At 46.3% G+C, this 23,061-nt stretch overlaps 1 protein-coding gene across 4 annotated transcripts in view; it reads left to right on the top strand.

Annotated features, from left to right (window-relative positions):
• The window catches only part of NTM (neurotrimin), a 929,065-nt gene that overhangs the window by 738,241 nt on the left and 167,763 nt on the right, over window positions 1-23,061 (top strand). For all 4 annotated transcript variants that reach the window (XM_065882596.1, XM_065882595.1, XM_065882594.1 and 1 more), the window contains one exon: window positions 3,640-3,872. In XM_065882596.1, the coding sequence (XP_065738668.1) occupies window positions 3,640-3,872 (233 nt within the window). The remainder of the gene's footprint in view (window positions 1-3,639; window positions 3,873-23,061) is intronic.

Here is a 23,061-nt window from a genome sequence, read left to right as displayed (position 1 = left end):
CTGGTATGAGGAGGTGGCAGGAGTTGGCCACCAAGTTACCTTTGTGACTCATCTCTCAGAAGCCACATTAATTCCGTGGAGACACAGCAAGACTGATACCCAGCAATGACAGTTTGGACCTCTAATCATGACCTTCGATGTCCCCCGAACCAGGGCGGAAGCTCTGCCGGCTTTTCAGCGTAGTATATCACAGGGGCCGCATAACTGCTGAAATTGGCTGTGTCGGAGCATGAGTGCTTCTGCAAATGAACATCTCTGGCCCTGTGAGTGCGGTGCAGTGTGGTGAGACCACTACCGTTTCATTCAATTTCCAATCATTAGACACTCACAAGGAAGCCCAGGACGGTCCTCTCGTGTTCACCGAGAGGCTGTGAAATGCCCCCATTGTGGGCATCAGAAACAATTATTCAAGCAGTTTAGAGGTTGTTGATCAGCATTTCCTGCCCCACTGCCACTCACCTGGTGTTTGGTCAAATTTCAGCTGCTGGAGGACAAAATAAATGGGACTCTGCTTCCGGCTTCCCAGGGCACATTGGTTGCAAGAAAGTTCTCTCCCGTAAAGTAGTGGAAAAGTGTTTCAAATGAGAGTCACTTCCTAGTGCCCACTTGCGCTGCGGCTCTCGTGTCACCAGAAACCAGTGAAATGTCTAAATTAATGGTTCTCAAACTGGGGTCCCCAGACCAGGTAGTGACCCAGCAATCTGTACTTTGTCAGGACTTACAGAGAGTTGAATTTAAATGTTGTAGGGACTTTTGGGAAGCCCTGGATAAGGACATTGAAGATCACTGACTTTGGGGGAAAATAAGCAAACAAACAAAAACTGGGTTTGAATCTTGGTTCTGCAGGGTGATCTTAGTTCATTTGGATAATATTTCTTAGACTCAGTTAACCTCGTCTGTAAATTGGCCGTCATAGGTGAACGCAACCAAGTTTTTTGAAGATGATAAAATAGCACATACCATAGACTCACAGGATACCTAGCATATAGTAATATGCACTCAATAAACATCAGTTGTGAATATGAATTTCACCAATTCCTCCCCTTGGATCCAAGCAAAATTCAGAGCAGTGACTGCCCTTAAAGTCATGAATATGAATGACATCCCAGCTACATTGCTGGCAAAGCGAGCTGTGGAGTGTGTTGTTCTTAAGGGGGTGCACACCGTGGTGGCTCACATCCACATTTTAGTGAGGTAGCCTGAGAGGACGAGCATCAGGTGTGCAAGGCAAGTACAGCATCAGGGAGGCCCAGCTTCCCGCATCAGCTGCTCTTCCCTACCTCTTGCTCAGTCTCGTGGTATGTTCAGGATATTGTTATCACAGCCGACAGCAAGTCTTGGAGTTCACTCTAGACCGGTCCAGACCACATGTGTGTCCTGGTTACCGGAGAGCTTATGAAAATGCAGATTCGTTCGTTACATCTGAGGCGGGGCCCGAGTCTGTGTTTCAAACAAGCTCCGCAGCGATGACGACCTGCCGGTTTTCTGGTCACACTTTCACATAGTGAAGGGCTAGCTCAGTGCTTCTCCAACCCTCACGTGCGTATGGTTCCCTCTAGCTTTATGCTCCTTAAGTGATGGTCTGGGGGCCACGAGCATTGTCATCTCCTGGGAGCTTATGAAAAATGCAGACTCTCAGGCCCCACCCCAGACCTTCCAAATCAGAATGCATATTTAAGTAAGATCCCGAAGAGAGTTACAAGCACAGAAGTGTGGGACATCCCTTCAGGGTGTGTGTTTATTCGCACAGGACCCTGCACTTGTTAAATGCCCTGCTCTCACCATCTTGAAATTCTTAATAGTCCTTGAGCAAAGGACTCTGCCTTTGCGTTTTGCACTGAGATCCACAGGTTATGCGGCTGGTCCTGGATACCCTGCTATATACCCCATTGCTTTTCAAACTTTGGTGGGTGTCTGACCCAGCCGGGGTATTGTTAGAAATTCATGTTTCTGAGTTCCCAAAGATTCTGAATCAGTAGGACAAGAAAATCGGTAACAAAATCACCTCCTGTGACTTTGATGCGAGTGGTCCATGCCCGCTTTCAGAAATACTCCCCTGGTCAGGTTTCCCATCATTTCTATTCTTCGTTGTCCAAAAAACGCAGTGAGCAGCACAAAGAAGGCTGGACAGCTGAGCAGAGGTGTTTCTGGTTGAGCGGTTTTCCCTACAGGGCCTCTCAGCAAGCCTTTCCGCCTGTGCCTGAGAGGCCCGGCGATGATCATGTGACATTTACACAAGTACGAGTGGAAAGGACGCACAGCACTGGAGAGCACATCTCGAGAGGCACTGCCTGGGGAAGCTGGTGTAGCCGGCAGCAGATCTCAGGCTTTTTATGGTCACAGACAATTATGAGAATTCGGTGGAAGCAACCGTGCCTGAAACATTCACCTTTGCACATCCTGAGGGGCACCCAGGACCAGGACTTAGAACCTGGCTGAGGGGTCTGACTCTCCATCGCTCCCTAGCTCCCTATCCTGAGGCAAGTCACCAGACCATTTCCGACCCTGGAGGCCTGATCTTTAAAGTGGAGAATGGGCGGGTAAGATCATCTATCTCACCGGTTTGCTGCAAGAATCACATGAGACAGGGTGGATGTAAACGTACTTCGTACCCCGCAAAAGCATGATTACATTGGAGGCAACACTGTACCTGCCGTGGCTAAGTTGCTATTTCCAGCATTATAGCCAGGATCAGGACACTGTTTGTGAAATTTAGCCTCAGGCCGTAAAACATACTCGCTGTGGCTAGAGAGGGAAATGAATGCAGACAGATTTGATGAGGATTTGGCCAGAGTAGCTGGGAAATTTGAAAGTGTAGGAAAAGAGAAGGGAGCTTCCACAATTTGGGGACTCCAGATGCAAAAATAAAAGAAAGAAAGTCTATTTTTACATGTACGAACCATTTTGAGATTTTGGAAAATGCCTTTAGTCTAGCAGTAATTGAACATTTCTGCCCCTGGGTATAATGAGGAGAAATAGCAATGGTGGTGGGTCCATATTTAGTTTTGACTTCAAAAGCCTTCTGTTGGAATTCGCTATTCTGAGATGGGAGAAAGAATGTTTAGTAGTTAAAAGCTGGGTTTCTGATCTAGCGCACGTTATCTGTGCCATTTGCCAGAAGCGTTCAGTGTCTCTGTTCTTCAATTCTTTTTACCAATGGAACCTTCTTCACAGGGTTGTTTTGAGTATTGAGCAACTTAGTACACCCAGAACATCTTGAAAGCAATGTGAGGGATTATCGTCATGCACCTCATGGAAATCCCAGAGCGGGGGGAGGATGGGGGTAGTCCCAGGGCCCAGCCATTCTGAGGACGGATGATGGTTCCAGGCTATAACTAGTGAATAGTTAGGGGTATCGAAATAGTCCTGTGCTCAGGGGTTTTCAGAAGCACAGAATCACTCAGGACCTGGAAGTCTGAAATAGCCAATGTTCTGAGGCTGCAGTTCTGCAAGACCTCTGACGCTGAGTTCCAGAAAGTGCCCCCCAGGCCAAAGCAAACAGGAGGTGTGCGTGTACACATTGGGGGCAGGGGACGAAGACAAGGCACGGTGACCAGGCATCTCAGCCTTGCCAAGAAGACCCTGATGGCTCCCGTTTCTCTGCGGTCCCTTGACTCACCCGTCTGGTCCTCCCTCCAGGTGCACGATTGACAACCGGGTCACCCGGGTGGCCTGGCTGAACCGCAGCACCATCCTCTACGCCGGGAACGACAAGTGGTGTCTGGACCCCCGCGTGGTCCTCCTGAGCAACACCCAGACCCAGTACAGCATCGAGATCCAGAACGTGGACGTGTACGACGAGGGCCCGTACACCTGCTCCGTGCAGACGGACAACCACCCCAAGACCTCCCGGGTGCACCTCATCGTGCAAGGTAGGTGGCCTGGGGGCAGCCGGTTCAGGGGCGGCTGAGAGAGCCTGTATCCAACACTTTCACTGTGATTCTCAACTGAGATGAGTCTGTCTGTTCCATCTGGCCAGGACAATTTCCTAATTTTCACTTTGCCATCTGATGCTAAAATTTCAAATCATTTTCCCATTGAATAGGACTAGGGTTTGTTTTTTTGTTTGTTCTTTGCTTTTGTTCCAATAATACATTTTCTCAGAAAATTAGCTCCTGATTATTGCTTTCCTTGGCTTTTTTCTCCTCTAAGTTTTTTTAAGGTTCCATCCACTGCTAAGCTTGCTTTATTTTAAGACCAGCATCTTAGCTCTCTGGCACTGCACATATGCCATCCCTCACACAGCCTTCAAAGAAGGCAGAGCCCACTGCAGATGCTCTAAACACCTACCTGGGACATGGCCGTCACAGCCACCTCTGTGGTTTCCAGCTTGTTGGCTTCTTCTCTCACCAGCCAGCCCTGGGTTTCTGATGCCACATCTCGCCTTTAATGCCTGTGTCTGATACCCTCTGTGTTTTCGTTGCACCCCATTCCCCTCCCCTTCCTCTGAGCCTCTCACACCCACCCCCGGCTTTTGAGGTCTGTGTTTTTGCATCTCTTGCTTCCGCTGTCTCCATGCTTCCCAGGCCCTTCTCTGCTTCCCCATAAGCAGAGCAGGTGCTGGGCATTCAGACAACACGCAGCCGTGCAGACGGATTCCCAGACAGGGAGCAAGTGCTCAGAATCGGACTTGGCCGCTTTCTGGCTGTGGGACCCCAGGTTTCCAACTGTGACTCAAAGTTTCTTTTTGTAAAATGGAGTCAACGTTGCGAGGGTCGGTGGAGGGGATTACGTTTTCCATGTACTGATGTGTAAACACTCAGGAGAGGGCCTGGCACACAGAAGTGCTGGTTAAGTGTTAGCTAGTTTTTTAAAAATACAGCTGCTATTTTTTTAAACTTTTTAAGAACACATATATATGGAATCTAAAAAAAAAACAGAAAAAGAAAAAAAATGATCAGAAGAACGTAGGGGCAAGACGGGAATAAAGATGCAGACCTACTAGAGCATGGACTTGAGGACACGGGGAGGGGGAAGGGTAAGCTGGAATGAAGTGAGGGAGTGGCGTGGACATATATACACTACCAAATGTAAAATAGATAGCTAGTGGGAAGCAGCCGCATAGCACAGGGAGATCAGCTCGGTGCTTTGTGGCCACCTAGAGGGGTGGGATAGGGAGGGTGGGAGGGAGACGCAAGAGGGAGGGGATATGGGGATATATGTACACGTATAGCTGATTCACTCTGCTATACAGCAGCAACTAACACACCATTGTAGAGCAATTATACTCCAATAAAGATGTTAAAAAAACAAAACAAACAAACAAACAAAAAACCGTATTTAACAGTGCACCACATCCTTGCTCCTTTACCTCAGAGGGGAAGCCCCCGAGCGATGGAGCCAGATCCTCTGCTGGTCTTTTCTCCAGCTCTCACTCCCAGCTCTCTTCATCCCCCTGAATGGCAGGTCCACAGCAGTAAGCTCCAGGTCCAGAGGCTCCTCCAGCCTCCTCTCCCCTCCTTTCCAGCAGCCCAGAGGGAAGGGGAGAGCTGTGGATGGTAGGTGAGAGCGACAAGGAGCAGGGAAGGGAGAGAAGGGAAGGGAGCTGGGAGAAGGCAGGACAGAGGGCAGCTTGGGTCAGGGTCCCGACTGGGAAGGGCGAGGTCGGTGGGCAGTGGTGGGAAGAGGACAGGCTGGAGGGAGACCCAAACAGGCTCCGGCGGCTGAGGGATGAGGCCAGTGGGGTGGGTGGCCCCCCGTGCTGTGACACAGCTTGGTCACACCAAGTTGTTTTTATTTTATGTTATTTTTCCCTCTTTCTTTCTAAAAGGAAATGATGGTGGTTGTTTCCTCTGTTGGTTCTATATATGAAAATCTTCAAACTGCTGGATACAAACAGCATTTTTTAAAGGAAATGGAATTGCACAGACAGTAGCAGAAGGTATCACAAACAGCAGAGTAGGTATTGTTGCAGGAGATGGCGTCGGCGGGCGAAAGTTTTATTATTGGCCAGAAAAAGATTGAGAGTCACACTGTTCTGTGAGGGAGTTTGATGGATGCCCCAGTGGCCCAGTCGGTAGCACCAGGGGGTACGTTTGCAGCCACGCCCCATGCCCCCCCACCCCATTCCCTCCCCACCATGCACACACTTACTGCTGAGAGTGGCTGACACTGACAGACAGACCTTAGGAACTCTACACCATCACAGACGCTTGCCTTAGGAAGCAGGACCTTTATGGAACTGGAAAATGGAAGGAGTCGTGAAAAACTCCGAAGCCTCCTTGAAAACAAGGATCATGTTTGCGTCATTGTTTTTCCTTAAGGTCCCCTCCCCTTCCTCGCTCACACCCATACACTCCTGCCCTGAGCACCCGGAAAGTGCCTCGAACAAAGTACACATTTAATAAATGCCCCTTGAGGCAAGTGGCTGGGTTATAGCCCCAAGGACTTACACAGGCTCAAAGAGGGAAGGTTGAGAGTGTGTGTGTGGGGGGGGGGGGAGGAGGTGGGAGGGGCAGGGCATGGAGGATGGGGTCTACATCAATCCTCACTCGTATCCATGGGGATGGAAAGTGTCTAATCCCCAGCTAGGCGTTTACACCTGTGGCTTGGCAAGGTGGCCTCTGAGCATGACATACCACCTCAAGTATCAGAATCTCATCTTGGGCTAATTTTCAAATGCTGATGGGTGTATTGATCTGGAAACAAGCTGGGTTAAAAAAGATTCTGGTCTTGTCCACAGACTCAGCCTGAGCTAATCTGCTGTCGATATGCCTGGACCGGGCATTATTGACGCTTTAATGAACAGAGGACCATGGTTTCTCGGAGCCAACCTGTCCCTCCTCTTAGAAGCAATCAGACAAACTAAACAGAGCCAGGCTCCCCTGTTTCTGTATTGGAAAAAGGATACGTCACCATCCAGGACTTAAAAAAAAAAAGAAAGAAAGAGATGTATTTATCTTGGAATCATTTATCGTACTGAACGTAAACCCTAATTCCCAGCAGAATCGGACTGCTGGATTCTGTAGACATCCCCGTTCAGCCCTTTGCAGCACGGTGTTGGAATGGAAGACGTCTTAACTTTTCAAAATGGTATTATCGTCATTAAACGCATACTCACAGACAGACACACACATGATAGCAGCAGCAGAAAATAACTGAACTCGTATTTCCACCCACGAGTGTGTGTATTTGTGTACATGTAGTCAGCTTCATACAGAAATAAACGCACACAGAAGGAAAGGAATATTATTTTCACAGAATTAAGTGAGCTTACTAAAGCCTGAGATTATATTTTCCCCCTTTCTAGCAAATACCCCTACTGCCCCGCTTGTTCTTTGTACTGGGTCTTCTCTCTGCTTGCCTGCTGAGACCTGGGGCCACCCATGCACCTGCCTAAGTGCCAGCCCCTCAGCCCTCTGTGCCTGCCCCACCCTCGCCTCCATTCATTCACACATAAATCGCCACTGAGAAACAACTCTGCTTCCCAGTACCCTGGCCAAGCACTCAGCACGTGAACGAAATGCTGCCCCTGAAGTATTAGTTGCCATTCGTGGGGGGAAGGTGGACTTGTATGCCGTTTGCCCAAGTCCTCCCCAGGAATTTAGGTTCTGGGAGTGTAGCTGTTGTCTAAATCCTTCCGGAGCACCGAGTCCCTCCAAACCGTTGGGTCCTCTCACCACCCTGGTGTTTGATCGGACATTTTCATAGAGTTCAGAATGACCTACACAGAGACCAGGCTGGTCCCCTTACACGGCAGCCACATTTCCCGTGGGCTCCTGGGCACTGGCCCGTCCTCTGGCTCAAGCTTGGGCCTCGGGGCTGGGCCTTCCTTGGCCTGGGTGTTCTGGAGCTTAGCTCTTAGTGCATCTTCAGCCCTGGCAACCCTCAAGGCAAGCCTTTCGCTGGTGGCAAGTTCTAGATTGTGCTTGGCTCCCTAAGGTATTTTAAAAATCTGTTGATAGCACATCGTGTCCTCGTAGTAAAGGAAAAGGGAAATAGGGGATGCTTGGTTCCTTTTTCGTTAGTGGGTCCATCTCTTCTCTTGTCACTACCTGTTGCTGTTGCGTTGTATTTTCCCTGTATCTTTTTTTAGGAAGATCGCTCTGGGGCTACCTAAATTCTCCCAAATCTTTCCCGTGCTGTTGGGGGCGGTGGTTTCCAAAGGTCTCGGCAGGACTGGTGAAGTGGCTGGAGTGCGGACGGTGGTCAGGCAGGCCTGGGCTCCAGAGAGAAGCCCCGAGGTGGAAGGCACAGGGGTGGAGAAGCGGCTCTGAAGTCGAGCCGTGGAGCGCACCAGCCAGAGGAGGGGAGAGTGTGAAACCCCAGAGGACTCAGGCTGCGTGGCCAGGGCTGTAAGACCAGCCTGCAGGACAAGGCTGATGGCGCTTCTGATTCACACCATCCAGGGGCAGCGTCCGGGCAGGAGCGGGCTCAGGGCTGCAGACAGAGCCCGGGCAGTCATGTGGGGCGAGTGTCAGAGGCAGGTCAGGAGCAAGGGGCGGCCTCAGGAGGAGAGCGGTCCTGGAGCCAGTGTGGGAGGGAAGTGAGGGACAGGACATCTGAGCCAAGCAGCTACTCAGCACAGTGGCTATTTAAAATTAAATGTATCCTAGCTAAAACCAAATACAATTTGCAATTTACTCCTTCAGTCACACCGGCCACATTTCAGGTGCTACAGCAGCCGCTGGGGACTGGTGGCTCCTGTGTTGGGCAGTGCAGATAGAATATCCCCAGAGGCCTTGAACTCTCTGCTGGGCAGTAGGTGCTGAAACAAGAATGGGCATCATTGACTTCGAAGGCTGGCTGTGGGGTGGAAAGGGGGATGGGATTTTGGAGAGAAGATGGAAATTAGAAAAGTCTGTGGTGCTTTAAAAAGAGAGAAGTGGGACTTCCCTGGTGGTTCAGTGGTTAAGCCTTCGCCTTCCAGTGCAGGGGGTGCGGGTTCCATTCCTGGTCGGGGGAGCTAAGATCCCACGTGCCTTGGGGCCAAAAAACTGAAACATAAAACAGAAGCAATATTGTAACAAATTCAATAAAGACTTTAAAAATGGTCCACATCAAAAATCTTTAAAAAGAGAAAAACAGGAGAGACTTGTTGAAAAAGATGGAGGCCTGGAGTTCCTCGGATAGCTACACAGAGTAGGACATCCGGAGTCCGAAGCTGTGTCCCAAGGAGCAGAGGCAGAACCTGGGGACTGGATAAGTGGGCAGATGCAGGAGGTACATCCACCAGGACGTCGAGACTCTGGCCTTGGAGCCGGGGGAGGGTGACGCTTATCGCATCTGTGATGAAGCCGCAGGTAGCAGCAGCAGGGGGCAGGGAAGTGGGGAGGCGTTCAGATACTTGGACTTCGTGATTTTCTGATGCCTTGAATTCTCCATTCAAAATGTGTTTGTGAAAAGTAAGAAATACCACCCAGGGGTTTGCATGCCCACTTAGGCAGCCAGAACGTGATCTTTTAGACCAGAGTGAGGGCGATCCATCTCCGATTTATGAAAATTTGGGTCTAGCGCTTTCCGTCTCTGTGACCTCAGGGTACCCTGCTTTACGAGTGTAATTAATTAGAGGCTGCTTCTCCAGTTCAGCTGTGTATGTATTTTAATCCTTTCCCCTTCTTGATCCTGCTGCCAAACCAGGCTTCTCTGCATATGGAAAAGCTCTACCCCGTCTCCATTGTTTCTTGGAAGAGGCCCCATCCTGGAAAGCTGAGTGAATAAAAATGCTTTGTGGGACTGAATTGTTTGCCAAATTCAGGACAGTATGGAAGACTTCCCCAAAGCCCTAACTGTATTTGTAAAAGCCCTTATGTGGCAGTGCAGGGAAACTGCCCTGGTGGTCTTCAGGGACTTTAGGGAATGCTCTCCTTATCAGCATGCAGAGCCGGACCTGGCAGGTCTGCTGCTATACCTGCTGGGCTTCAGTCTCACTTAGAAACCTACCTGCGTGACAGAGGAAGGTAGAATGCGGTGCTTATAAAGATGGGGGTATTGGTGTAAAAATAACACTAATAAAAGCTTTGGGCCCTGTATCAGTTTTCTAGACTCTATTTAGGTCTCTCTTTTGTCATTGGAGCATCTAATTACCCCCTCCCTTTTGTTTGGTCGAAATGAATTTTCCTATTTCTCCCTGGGCAGAATTAATCTGAAAATCCCTGCTATGGTTTGATAGTTAATTACCTGCCTTTTGGAGTCAAACAGCTCTGAAGCTCACGTGAAGGGGGTCCCCCGCTAATGTCTATGGAATAAGACAGGGATGAGAGGAGGAAGCCAGGATGTGGCCGTCCATTTCCTGGGCTGGTGGGATCCTGCAGAGAAAGGGACCAGGCCGGGGAATAGCCGGCACCAGCAGGTGACTTGCAAACAACAGAGCTTTGGTGGTGCCAGCCCTGCATTTACCTGGTATTGTCTCCCTGCTCAGGACCCTCCCCGCATACCCGCCTGATATGTAGAATCCTGTTGCTTTCTAATCCTGAATAATTAATTGACCTTGTCAAGCCAAACTCATTATTATGATTAAGAGAACAGGAACAATAACTTTTAATTTCTAGATACCTACGCCCCATAGACCCCCCCCACCCAGAACCTGAACAAAAGGGAATTTGAAAAACAGCAGATCAAAGGGAATAATGTGCTCTAATCCTTACACTGAAAGCAAAGACTTCTGTCTCTCAGACAGCCACATCCCCCGCTGAAAGCAGCCTGCCCCCTGGCCCTGCGAGGCTCCCGTGGAGCTGAAGAGACCTTCGCACCATCTAATTTCCATTTGGGCGGCATCTCGCTGAGTCCATAGTAGAGGAAGCATCACCGTCCGGCCCTAAGTCCACAGATGTCACCTTTTGAGCACATCTGCATTCTTCAGCTGCCAGTGGCCTTGTGTGACAGTAGGTCACATTTGCCATCCCAAACTGCTCTCCAAACCATCTAACCTCTTCCTTCCCCCGTTCGAGATACAGATCAAAATGCACATTGGGCCTGGTCGTAAGACGGTACCTCTGAATTCGGCAGAACTTTCACAAAGTCAGGAAATTAAATGCCACCACAAAATTAAAGTGTTCTTCAAAGCACCCTGGAGAATGACAAGGAAGTAGGGCATTTTACCTGAAATTGATTTACAGAATTTCGACAGCATGCAAATGAGGCAACTCAGCTTTACCTGCTGAGTTTTTAAATTTTTTGATGCAGTTATGGGCCATGGAGAGGCAAAAATTCTTAGTGAGTTTACTCAATTTCAGTAAACCCCCGGAACGTCCTCCATCTGTTAAGCCAAGTAGGGTAGAGTCTATTATACTAAAGAAATCTGAGAAAATAGCTACAGTAAAATTTATACAGGCTTAATAATGGCATTTTCTGTGCCCTCTGGTGTTGCTGGGGAGGATCTTTCTGTTTCCTAGGCAGTTGGGAAAACTCGGCACCTGCCTGCTGGTGCCCCCTGGTCAGCACAGTAGGTAATAACAGGTCCCCTGTCCTATCCTCCACACCACTCAGAGCTCTAGGGAAGCGGGAAGCCCGGGTGACCCTACTGCTTCACAGCAAGCCTTATGGGAGTCAGGCAGCATCCCTCCAGGTAAGCAGTTAGGGCTCCCAAGGGGGGAGGTCTTTAAGCAACCACAGAATTCTTGTCCCTTAGGTGGTTTTCTCCAGGGAGTCTGTGCTGCCTCAGATTCCAACACCAGAGGGTTGAGGAAAGTAGCTCTGATTCCTCCTGGATCATATGTAGCCCTGTAGCCTCCAAATAAGATGGGTGGTCATTTTCTACTGGGGAAAGGGCAAACATGAGATTCTGAGTAAGCAGCCCTTCCTAATGCATTCCTTTAGGTTCCTATTCCCGTATCACAAGCTCCCTATGGCTTACTCAAATTGAACTCGAAGCAGATATTTTTAATGAAGGATTGTATGAGGTGTCTTTATGGTTTTGTGATCCATTGGATCTGGCTCATGACTGTATTCCTAAAGATTCTGGGTGTCATCCCTATAAGGGTGTGTATAAAGTGATATCAAGGACAGCATTGATTTGAAGGCCATGACTTTTGCAGACGACTCAAAAACGTCTAAACCCTCCCTCTTCTTCTTGCCAAATTGAAACGTCTAGCTTCGTACGGCGTGGGGAGACGTTGGTGACCAAGTCCCTTAGTCCATCTGTTGTCACATGAGGATTGTCAGCTGTCATCTTTCAATTCCATTTAACAGTATTTGGAAGCCAGGCCCTGGGGACCCACACGTGTTCAGAGTCCCCGCCCTGTCTAGCAGAGGAGACTGCTGTATTATTTGTTAATAACCCTCTTAGAGGATAACAGGGGTTAGGAATTAGGATGTTTGTACGTAGAAATGCCACGAATACACGGAAAGGGAAGAACTGATTGCATCTGCAAGATCAGGCAAAACTACAAGCTTGTGTTTCTCCAGGGTCTTCAGAGGTGAGCAGGATTTTCCAGGGGATCTGGAGAGAAGCGTCCTAGCACTGGCGTGCACAAAGCTGGAAAGTCTGGAAACGCCTGACATGGAGGAGGGAGAGTGAGGATGATACGAGGTGCTAGGGCAGGGCACTAACGATGATATTCCCTCGGTGTAGTTGAGGTGCCTTTCTTGGTACACTAGCCAACAGAGCCATGGGCACTGGGGTGCTTAGCTCTGTCATAGTGATGATCGTGCCAGAGAGGTTGAGGATGCTGCCAAAGGTAAATGAGAACCGCAGGAAGGGGTCTGCAGCCCCTCGGGTCCGCCAGACCCGCCCACTGCTGGCAGCCACCTCTCACTGGTACCCAAGAGCCGTTGGGTAGAGGAGACCTGGTGTTTCGGATGTCTCCAGGCCAACTTAGGGTAGACGGTGTCACCCCTTGGAGTGTATCTTAAGATTTATATTCCTGTTGAGCGTTGTCTGTGATAATTTAGTGTCTGATGTTGGTAAGAAATCGAATTGGCTTTTGCTGGAGTTCGGCTCAGTGGAGAACGCCTCCTGGAGATGTTGGAACTAGATGTTTTTTCTTTTGAGAGATCTTCATTTCATGTTATTTGAGAAAAAAAGTTATTGATTTAAAATTAGGGCAGTTCAATTTGGTGACATGTTCTCTTTATGTCTCAATTATACATTCATGTCTTTGTGGTAAAGTCAGCTGGTGGGGGGATTAAGAATTCAAAATAGAGGATTTTCACTTGGCAAATAGTGCTTTCTACTGTGGTTAATTGAACCCAGTGTTGGCTCCTTTGGGGATGGAACAGCTTAGCAGAAAGCAGTAAATTTCAGGATTTAGGAGTCCCGGATTCCGGTCTGAATCTTGACATAAGTACCTGGAAAAATGACCTACTTCTTTAATCTATTTCAGATTAGACACACATTATAGAAATGTTTTGATGTATCACCCAATCTAATTTGGAGGAAGGTACCAAATAGAAGGAAGCCGAACATCGCTAGAAAGTAACGTCCTTCATTTGTGTAATTGTTTATCAGCATAAAGGTTTCCAGCCTCTTCCTTCCCTTTTCCAGGCTCTTCCTTCCCTTTGTCTTACGTGGGCTACTTTAAACAGTCCTGGTCCTCTGTACCAAGAATGCGTACGTGTCCTGTTGTGGATTTGGGTCTCCATTCCCAGGAGGCTGTCTGGGTTGCATCCCCCTTTCCCATCCTGGTCCCCTCCTTTGCACTCTGTGTGCCTGGTTTTCTGACCTCTGACCTGCTGACGTCCCCCTGCTCTCTCGCCATCACCCCCTTTGCTCTTATAATTCCGCGGGTCTGGTTTATGGAGGTCTTAGACTGCTATCGTGCCTGCACTTCAGAAGGGGGACTTGTGCTCACGCTGCCCCTCACTCTAAGCACCCAAGCTAGCCACGACTTTTCTCGCAACCCTGAGCTGAGGGATCAGAAAATTTGATTTTCCTTTTCCCCTTTCACTCACACATAGACTAGCGCGTGTCGAGTACTGAAATACGAGTTGGAATAGATACAAAGATGACTGAGACTGATCTCTGTGATCAGGATATAAAATGGGGCTGAGGCAGCAATTGGGGTTTAAAGGGGGAACTGCTGGGACAGAGCTGTTCACGAGCGTCCTGGGACTAAGAGAGAGATGCTCCTGCAACCTGGGGAGCTGGCTTGGGTGTCCGGGAAGGCCAAACAGATACAAGTCTTCTGAAAATGATGGTCTGACAGTTTAGCTCTCAGCTGTTAAAATGAAAATAAAACAGCTAGTCTGCCCACACCCACTCTGCTCTCCATCACCCACACTTTCTCCACTCACAGCCAAAGTGCTCTTTTCACGCCTGGATTTGATGGAACCTCAAGGACTTGACCGAGGGCTGCACCTCCTGGGACGCCTCCTCTCCAGTCCCTGTTCACCCCACGCTCCTGCCTCACTGCTCTCATTGCATTTTACTTTACTTGTTCTTTCTGGTCGTGGAAATGACCAGAAATGGCCTTTCTCCATTCTCTGCCTTCTGCCTCGCAGCCTTTCCTCTTTCCATTCAGTTAACCCCATTTATCCTGCAAACAGTAACTTGAATGCCACGTCCTAAGGGAGCTTCCTCAGACCTCCTGTCTTAGCTAACCTCCACCCCGGCCTCCCCGCAGCTCTCTGTATTTCTCACCACAGTTGTAATTCGGCATTTGTTTTGTGATTAGCTGATTGTGTCTGTTTTCCAAGGAGCCTGTCTGCTTTTGCATTTTATCCCCAGGGCCTAGAACTTAATAGGGGCTCCCAGGCTACTTGTTGGATCATGAATGGACCCATAAAGCTTCTTTTTTCAATCATTAAGCTAATGGACTTACTGTGTGTTGAGACTGGCTGTGCTAGGCTAAATAATGACCACCCAAAATATCAGGTCCTAATTTTTGGAACTGTGAGTGTTACCTTACATGATGACGTCTTTGCAGATGTGATTAAGTTAAGATCTGACATGGAGAGAGTAACCTGGATTAACCAGGTGGGCACTAAATGTAATCACATGTATCCTCATAAGAGGGAGGCTGGAGATTTGATACAGACACACAGAGGAGAAAGCCATGTGAAGATGGAGCAGAGAGAGACTCAGAGTTGCTCTCCTTGGCAACTGGAGTGATGTGGCCATGAGCCAGGGAGCAGCTGCCAGACGCTGGAAGAGGCAAGGAACAGATTCTCCCCTAGAGCATCCAGAGGCGGTGCGGCCCTGCAGGTGCCTTGATTTCAACACAGTGAAACTGATTTTGGACTTCCTGGTCTCCAGAACTGTGGGAGAACACATTTCTGTTGTTTTAAACTGCCGAGTTTGTGGTACCTTGTTACAGCAGCCGCAGGAAACTAATACACCGGCCTTCAACCCTGTGAATCCCTGGTGGCTGAAAGTCAGAAAAGGTTGGTATTCCAAATCTGTCAGAAGTTCAGGTTTGGCCAATGTGAGAGCTGAAGAAAGAGTCATCTTGCAGGCAGGCTGTTTATTTCTTCTTTAAAGACTCTCTTCGGACAGCCACCCTTGTCATGTAGATGTTTGGACAACACCAGCTCCTTATCCTTGGGGTACCTACAGGAGGTGACGGAATAATCCAAATGCCTAAGCAGAGACTCTACTTTTTTTTAAAATTTTTATTTATTTATTTATGGCTGTGTTGGGTCTTCGTTTCTGTGCGAGGGCTTTCTCTAGTTGTGGCAAGCGGGGGCCACTCTTCATCGCGGTGCGCGGGCCTGTCACTACCGCAGCCTCTCTTGTTCTCTGCGGAGCACAGGCTCCAGACGCGCAGGCTCAGTAATTGTGGCTCACGGGCCCAGTTGCTCCGCGGCATGTGGGATCTTCCCAGACCAGGGCACGAACCCGTGTCCCCTGCATCGGCAGGCGGATTCTCAACCACTGCGCCACCAGGGAAGCCCGACTCTACTTTATGATGTTGAAAATAACTGCCACCAGGTTCCGGGGGTTGGGGGAGCCACATGTGATTCCAGTGGAAGGAGGCTGGTGATGTGGCCCAGCACTGGGCCCTGAGATGTGGTTTGGGGACCTGGGATTAGAATTGAAGATAAAGTTGCTAAGTGTTCTCTTGTTAGCTGGGGGGCCTACTCCTTGGACTTGATCACTACTATTTGTCTCACCGGTGCCTCAAACTCCAAAGGTACAAAATCAAGCTCTTGAATTCTAGCTGTCTTTGCCGATGGCCCCCGACCCTGACCCCAAACTTCTCCCTTCTGTGGGCTTCCCACGGTCAATGGCAACTCATTCTTCTAGTAGCTCCTGTTGCAAACCTCAGCATCGATCTGGACTCTTTTGCTTCTCCCCTACTCCTCTTCCGGCTTGAGCACTTCCTATTAGAGTTGCTGAAATTTGAAGTTTATCTAGAATCCCACCACTTCTCCCCACACGCAGTTCTACCGCCCTGTCCCAAGCTCCCATCCCCTCTCTGCTTTCCACTCACTCCCCACGCTCTGCTCTTCACACTCAGCAGGACTGGTCCTTTACAGGTTTCCTCATCCCTCTGAGTGGACCTCCCAGTCCTTCGCCAGCTCCCTCACAGTAGAACCCGAAGTCCTTACTGTGGCCTGACAGGTCCTATACCACCTGGCATCTCTCCTCCCTCTTCTTACCCCACCTCTTCCTCTGCTTGTTCTCGGAATACGACAAAGGGGCTTCCACCTCAGGGTTGTGCCCCCTCCCCTGCTGGAGCCCGTGCCGGGCGTCCCTGGGAGCAGCCCCCCATTCTGCAGGCCTCTGCCCCAAGGTCACCTTAGGGAGAGGCCTCTCTGACCACCTGTATAAGGCAGAGATCCCACCCACCTGCTCACTCTCTAGCGCCTTTCTCCTTCGCTTTTCTCCGTAGCAGAGCTCACCTGTTGGCATAACATATATTCACATGTTTAGAGTCGTGGTCTGCTTCCCTCCACGAGGACACATGCTCCAGTGGGGGAAGGCAGGGACGTGGCTGCTTTGTTCACCGTTACATCCAAGTGCCTAGAACAGGGTCTGGCATGTGGTAGGCACTCAATCAATGTCTATTGAATAAATAAATGAATGAAAACTAGGGTCTGACCGTAAATGAAAATCTTCCCTCCTCTGCCCCCCATTTCCAGGGTTTATTCTGTTCCCTTGCTTGCGTGTGAGAGCGTGAACTTTTCTGTTATTCCTATCAAAATGCTGTGGTCACCCTATTCTAAGACCAGGTGACATTAAGCTGACTTTACAGGGTGGATTATCTTTCTCTTTTTTTTTTTTTTTCATTTTAACATCTTTATTGGAGTATAATTGCTTTACAATGGTGTGTTAGTTTCTGCTTCACAACAAAATGAATCAGTTATATATATATACATATGTTCCCATATCTCTTCCCGCTTGCGTCTCCCTCCCTCCCACCCTCCCTATCCCACCCCTCCAGGCGGTCACAAAGCACCGAGCTGATCTCCCTGTGCTATGCGGCTGCTTCCCACTAGCTATCTACCTTACGTTTGGTAGTGTATATATGTCCATGCCTCTCTCTCGCTTTGTCACAGCTTACCCTTCCCCCTCCCCATATCCTCAAGTCCATTCTCTAGTAGGTCTGTGTCTTTATTCCTGTTTTACCCCTAGGTTCTTCATGACATTTTTTTTTCTTAAATTCCATATATATGTGTTAGCATATGGTATTTGTCTCTCTCTTTCTGACTTACTTCACTCTGTATGACAAACTCTAGGTCTATCCACCTCATTACAAATAGCTCAATTAGGTTTCTTTTTATGGCTGAGTAATATTCCATTGTATATATGTGCCACATCTTCTTTATCCATTCATCCGATGATGGACACTTAGGTTGTTACCATCTCCGGGCTATTGTAAATAGAGCTGCAGTGAACATTTTGGTCCATGACTCTTCTTGAATTATGGTTTTCTCAGGGTATATGCCCAGTAGTGGGATTGATGGGTTATATGGTAGTTCTATTTGCACTTTTTTTAAGGAACCTCCACACTGTTCTCCACAGTGGCTGTATCAATTTACATTCCCACCAACAGTGCAAGAGGGTTCCCTTTTCTCCACACCCTCTCCAGCATTTGTTTCTAGATTTCTTGATGATGGCCATTCTGACAGCTGTGAGATGATATCTCATTGTAGTTTTGATTTGCATTTCTCTAATGATTAGTGATGTTGAGCATCCTTTCATGTGTTTGTTGGCAGTCTGTATATTTTCCTTGGAGAAATGTCTATAAAGGTCTTCTGCCCATTTTTGGATTGGGTTGTTTGTTTTTTTGTTATTAAGCTGCATGAGCTGCTTATAAATTTTGGCGATTAATCCTTTGTCGGTTGCTTCATTTGCAAATATTTTCTGCCATTCTGAGGGTTGTCTTTTGGTCTTGTTTATGGTTTCTTTTGCTGTGTAAAAGCTTTGAAGTTTCATTAGGTCCCATTTGTTTATTTTTGTTTTTATTTCCATTTCTCTAGGAGGTGGGTCAAAAAGGACCTTGCTGTGATTTATGTCATAGAGTGTCCTGCCTATGTTTTCCTCTAAGAGTTTGATAGTTTCTGGCCTTACATTTAGGTCTTTAATCGATTTTGAGCTTATTTTTGTGTATGGTGTTAGGGAGTGATCTAATCTCATACTTTTACATGTACCTGTCCAGTTTTCCCAGCACCACTTATTGAAGAGGCTGTCCTTTCTCCACTGTACATTCCTGCCTCCTTTATCAAAGATAAGGTGACCATATGTGCGTGGGTTTATCTCTGGGCTTTCTATCCTGTTCCATTGATCCATCTTTCTGTTTTTGTGCCAGTACCATACTATCTTGATTACTGTAGCTTTGTAGTATAGTCTGAAGTCTTGGAGCCTGATTCCTCCAGCTCTGTTTTTCATTCTCAAGATTGCTTTGGCTATTCGGGGTCTTTTGTGTTTCCATACAAATTGTGAAATTTTTTGTTCTAGTTCTGTGAAAAATGCCAGTGGTAGTTTGATAGGGATTGCATTGAATCTGTAGATTGCTTTGGGTAGTGGAGTCATTTTCACAATGTTGATTCTTCCAATCCAAGAACATGGTATATCTCTCCATCTATTTGTATCATCTTTAATTTCTTTCATCAGTGTCTTATAATTTTCTGCATACAGGTCTTTTGTCTCCTTAGGTAGGTTTATTCCTGGATATTTTATTCTTTTTGTTGCAATAGTAAATGGGAGTGGTTTCTTGATTTCACTTTCAGATTTTTCATCATTAGTGTATAGGAATGAAAGAGATTTCTGTGCATTAATTTTGTATCCTGCTACTTTACCAAATTCATTGATTAGCTCTAGTAGTTTTCTGGTAGCATCTTTAGGATTCTCTATGTATAGTATCATGTCATCTGCAAACAGTGACAGCTTTACTTCTTCTTTTCTGATTTGGATTCCTTTTATTTCCTTTTCTTCTCTGATTGCTGTGGCTAAAACTTCCAAAACTATGTTGAATAAGAGTGGTGAGAGTGGGCAACCTTGTCTTGTTCCTGATCTTAGTGGAAATGCTTTCAGTTTTTCACCATTGAGGACAATGTTGGCTGTGGGTCTGTCATATATGGCCTTTATTATGTTGAAGAAAGTACCCTCTATGCCTACTTTCTGCAGGGTTTTTATCATAAATGGGTGTTGAATTTTGTCGAAAGCTTTTTCTGCATCTATTGAGATGATCATATGTTTTTCTCCTTCAATTTGTTAATATGGTGTATCACGTTGATTGATTTGTGTATATTGAAGAATCCTTGCATTCCTGGGATAAACCCCACTTGATCATGGTGAATGATCCTTTTAGTTTGTTGTTGGATTCTGTTTGCTAGTATTTTGTTGAGGATTTTTGCATCTATGTTCATCAGTGATATTGGCCTGTAGTTTTCTTTCTTTGTGACATCCTTGTCTGGTTTTGGTATCAGGGTGATGGTGGCCTCGTAGAATGAGTTTGGGAGTGTTCCTCCCTCTGCTATATTTTGGAAGAGTTTGAGAAGGATAGGTGTTAGCTCTTCTCTAAATGTTTGAGAGAATTCGCCTGTGAAGCCATCTGGTCCTGGGCTTTTGTTTGTTGGAAGATTTTTAATCACAGTTTCAATTTCAGTGCTTGTGATTGGTCTGTTCATATTTTCTATTTCTTCCTGATTCAGTCTTGGCAGGTTGTGCCTTTCTAAGAATTTGTCCATTTCTTCCAGGTTGTCCATTTTATTGGCATAGAGTTGCTTGTAGTAATCTCTCATGATCTTTTCTATTTCTGCAGTGTCAGTTGTTACTTCTCCTTTTTCATTTCTAATTCTATTGATTTGAGTCTTCTCCCTTTTTTTCTTGATGAGTCTGGCTAATGGTTTATCAATTTTGTTTATCTTCTTAAGGAACCAGCTTTTAGTTTTACTGATCTTTGCTATCGTTTCCTTCATTTCTTTTTCATTTATTTCTGATCTGATTTTTATGATTTATTTCCTTCTGCTAACTTTGGGGTTTTTTTCTTCTTCTTTCTCTAATTGCTTTAGGTGCAAGGTTAGGTTGTTTATTCGAGATGTTTCCTGTTTCTTGAGGTAGGATTGTATTGCTATAAACTTCCCTCTAAGAACTGCTTTTGCTGCATCCCATAGATTTTGGGTCGTTGTGTCTCCATTGTCATTTGTTTCTAGGTATTTTTTGATTTCCTCTTTGATTTCTTCAGTGATCATTTCGTTATTAAGTAGTGTATTGTTTAGCCTCCATGTTTTTGTATTTTTTACAGATCTTTTCCTGTAATTGATATCTAGTCTCATAGCGTTGTGGTTGGAAAAGATACTTGATACAATTTCAATTTTCTTAAATTTACCAAGGCTTGATTTGTGACCCAAGATATGATATATCCTGGAGAATGTTCCATGAGCACTAGAGAAAAATGTGTATTCTGTTGTTTTGGATGGAATGTCCTATAAATATCAATTAAGTCCATCTTGTTTAATGTATCATTTAAAGCTTGGGTTTCCTTATTTATTTTCATTTTGGATGATCTATCCATTGGTGAAAGTGGGGTGTTAAAGTCCTCTACTAAGAACGTGTTACTGTCGATTTCCCCTTTTATGGCTGTTAGTATTTGCCTTATGTATTGAGGTGCTCCTATGTTGGGTGCATAAATATTTACAATTGTTATATCTTCTTCTTGGATTGATCCCTTGAATCATTATGTAGTGTCTTTCTTTGTCTCTTCTAATAGTCTTTATTTTAAAGTCTATTTTGTCTGATATGAGAATTGCTATTCCAGCTTTCTTTTGGTTTCCATCTGCATGAAATATCTTTTTCCATCCCCTTACTTTCAGTCTGTATGTGTCTGTAGGTCTGAAGTGGGTCTCTTGTAGACAGCAAATATATGGGTCTTGTTTTTGTATCCATTCAGCTAATCTGTGTCTCTTGGTGGGAGCATTTAGTCCATTTACATTTAAGGTAATTATCGATATGTATGTTCCTATTCCCATTTTATTAATTGTTTTGGTGTCGTTATTGTATGTCTTTTCCTTCTCTTCTGTTTCTTGCCTAGAGAAGTTCCTTTAGCAGTTGTTGTAGAGCTGGTTTGGTGGTGCTGAACTCTCTCAGCTTTTGCTTGTCTGTAAAGGTTTTAATTTCTCCATCAAATCTGAATGAGATCTTTGCTGGGTAGAGTAATCTTGGTTGCAGGTTTTTCTCCTTCATCACTTTCAATATGTCCTGCCACTCCCTTCTGGCTTGCAGAGTTTCTGCTGAAAGATCAGCTGTTAACCTTATGGGGCTTCCCTTGTGTGTTATTTGTTGTTTTTCCCTTGCTGCTTTTAATATGTTTTGTTTGTATTTAATTTTTGACAGTTTGATTAATATGTGTCTTGGCGTATTTCTCCTTGGATTTATCCTGTATAGGACTCTCTGTGCTTCCTGGACTTGATTAACTATTTCCTTTCCCATATTAGGGACATTTTCAACTATAATCTCTTCAAATATTTTCTCAGTCCCTTTCTTTTTCTCTTCTTGTTCTGGAACCCCTATAATTCGGATGTTGGTGCGTTTAATGTTGTCCCAGAGGTCTCTGAGACTGTCCTCAGTTCTTTTCATTCCTTTTACTTTATTCTGCTCTGCAGTAGTTATTTCCACTATTTTTATCTTCCAGGTCACTTATCCATTCTTCTGCCTCAGTTATTCTGCTATTGATCCCATCTAGAGTATTTTTAATTTCATTTATTGTGTTGTTCATCATTGTTTGTTTCATCTTTAGTTCTTGTAGGTCCTTGTTAAATGTTTCTTGCATTTTGTCTATTCTATTTCCAAGATTTTGGATCATCTTTACTATCATTATTCTGAATTCTTTCTCAGGTAGACTGCCTATTTCCTCTTCATTTGTTAGGTATGGGTTTTTATCTTGCTACTTCATCTGCTGTGTGTTTTTCTGTCTTCTCATTTTGCTTATCTTACTGTGTTTGGGGTCTCCTTTTTGCAGGCTGCAGGTTCGTAGTTCCCGTTGTTTTTGGTGTCTGTCCCCAGTGGCTAAGGTTGTTTCAGTGGGTTGTGTATGCTTCCTGGTAGAGGGGACTAGTGCCTGTGTTCTGGTGGATGAGGCTGGATCTTGTCTTTCTGGTGGGCAGGTCTGGTGGTGTGTTTTGGGGTGTCTGTCGACTTATTATGATTTTGGGCAGCCTCTCTGCTAATGGGTGGGGTTGTGTTCCTGTCTTGCTAGTTGTTTGGCATAGGATGTCCAGCACTGTAGCTTGCTGGTCGTTGAGTGAAGCTGGGTGCTGGTGTTGAGATGGAGATCTCTGGGAGATTTTCGCCGTTTGATATTATGTGGAGCTGGGAGGTCTCTTGTGGACCAGTGTCCTGATGTTGGCTCTCCCACCTCAGAGGCACAGCACTAACTCCTGGCTGCAGCACCAAGAGCCTTTCATCCACACGGCTCAGAATAAAAGGGAGAAAAAGTAGAAAGAAAGTATTAGTAGAAGTAGAAAGGAAGAAAGGGGGGAGGCAGGGAAGAAGGAGTGAATGAGGGAAGGAAGGAGGGAAGGAGGGAAGGAAGGAAAAAAGAAAGAAAGAAGATAAAGTAAATTAAAGTAAAGTAAGATAAAATATAATAAAGTTATTAAAGTAAAAAAATAATTATTAAGAGAAGAAAACAAAAAAACAGATGGATAGAACCCTGGGACAAATGGTGGAAGCAAAGCTATACAGACAAAACCTCACACAGAAGCATACACATACACACTCACAAAAAGAGGAAAAGG

This window comes from Phocoena phocoena, chromosome 8 (genome assembly GCF_963924675.1).
Source record: "Phocoena phocoena chromosome 8, mPhoPho1.1, whole genome shotgun sequence".
In the NCBI taxonomy this organism is placed as follows: Eukaryota; Metazoa; Chordata; class Mammalia; order Artiodactyla; family Phocoenidae; genus Phocoena; species Phocoena phocoena.
Note: the sequence above shows the minus strand (reverse complement) of the source record. Positions and strands in the feature narration are given on the sequence as shown.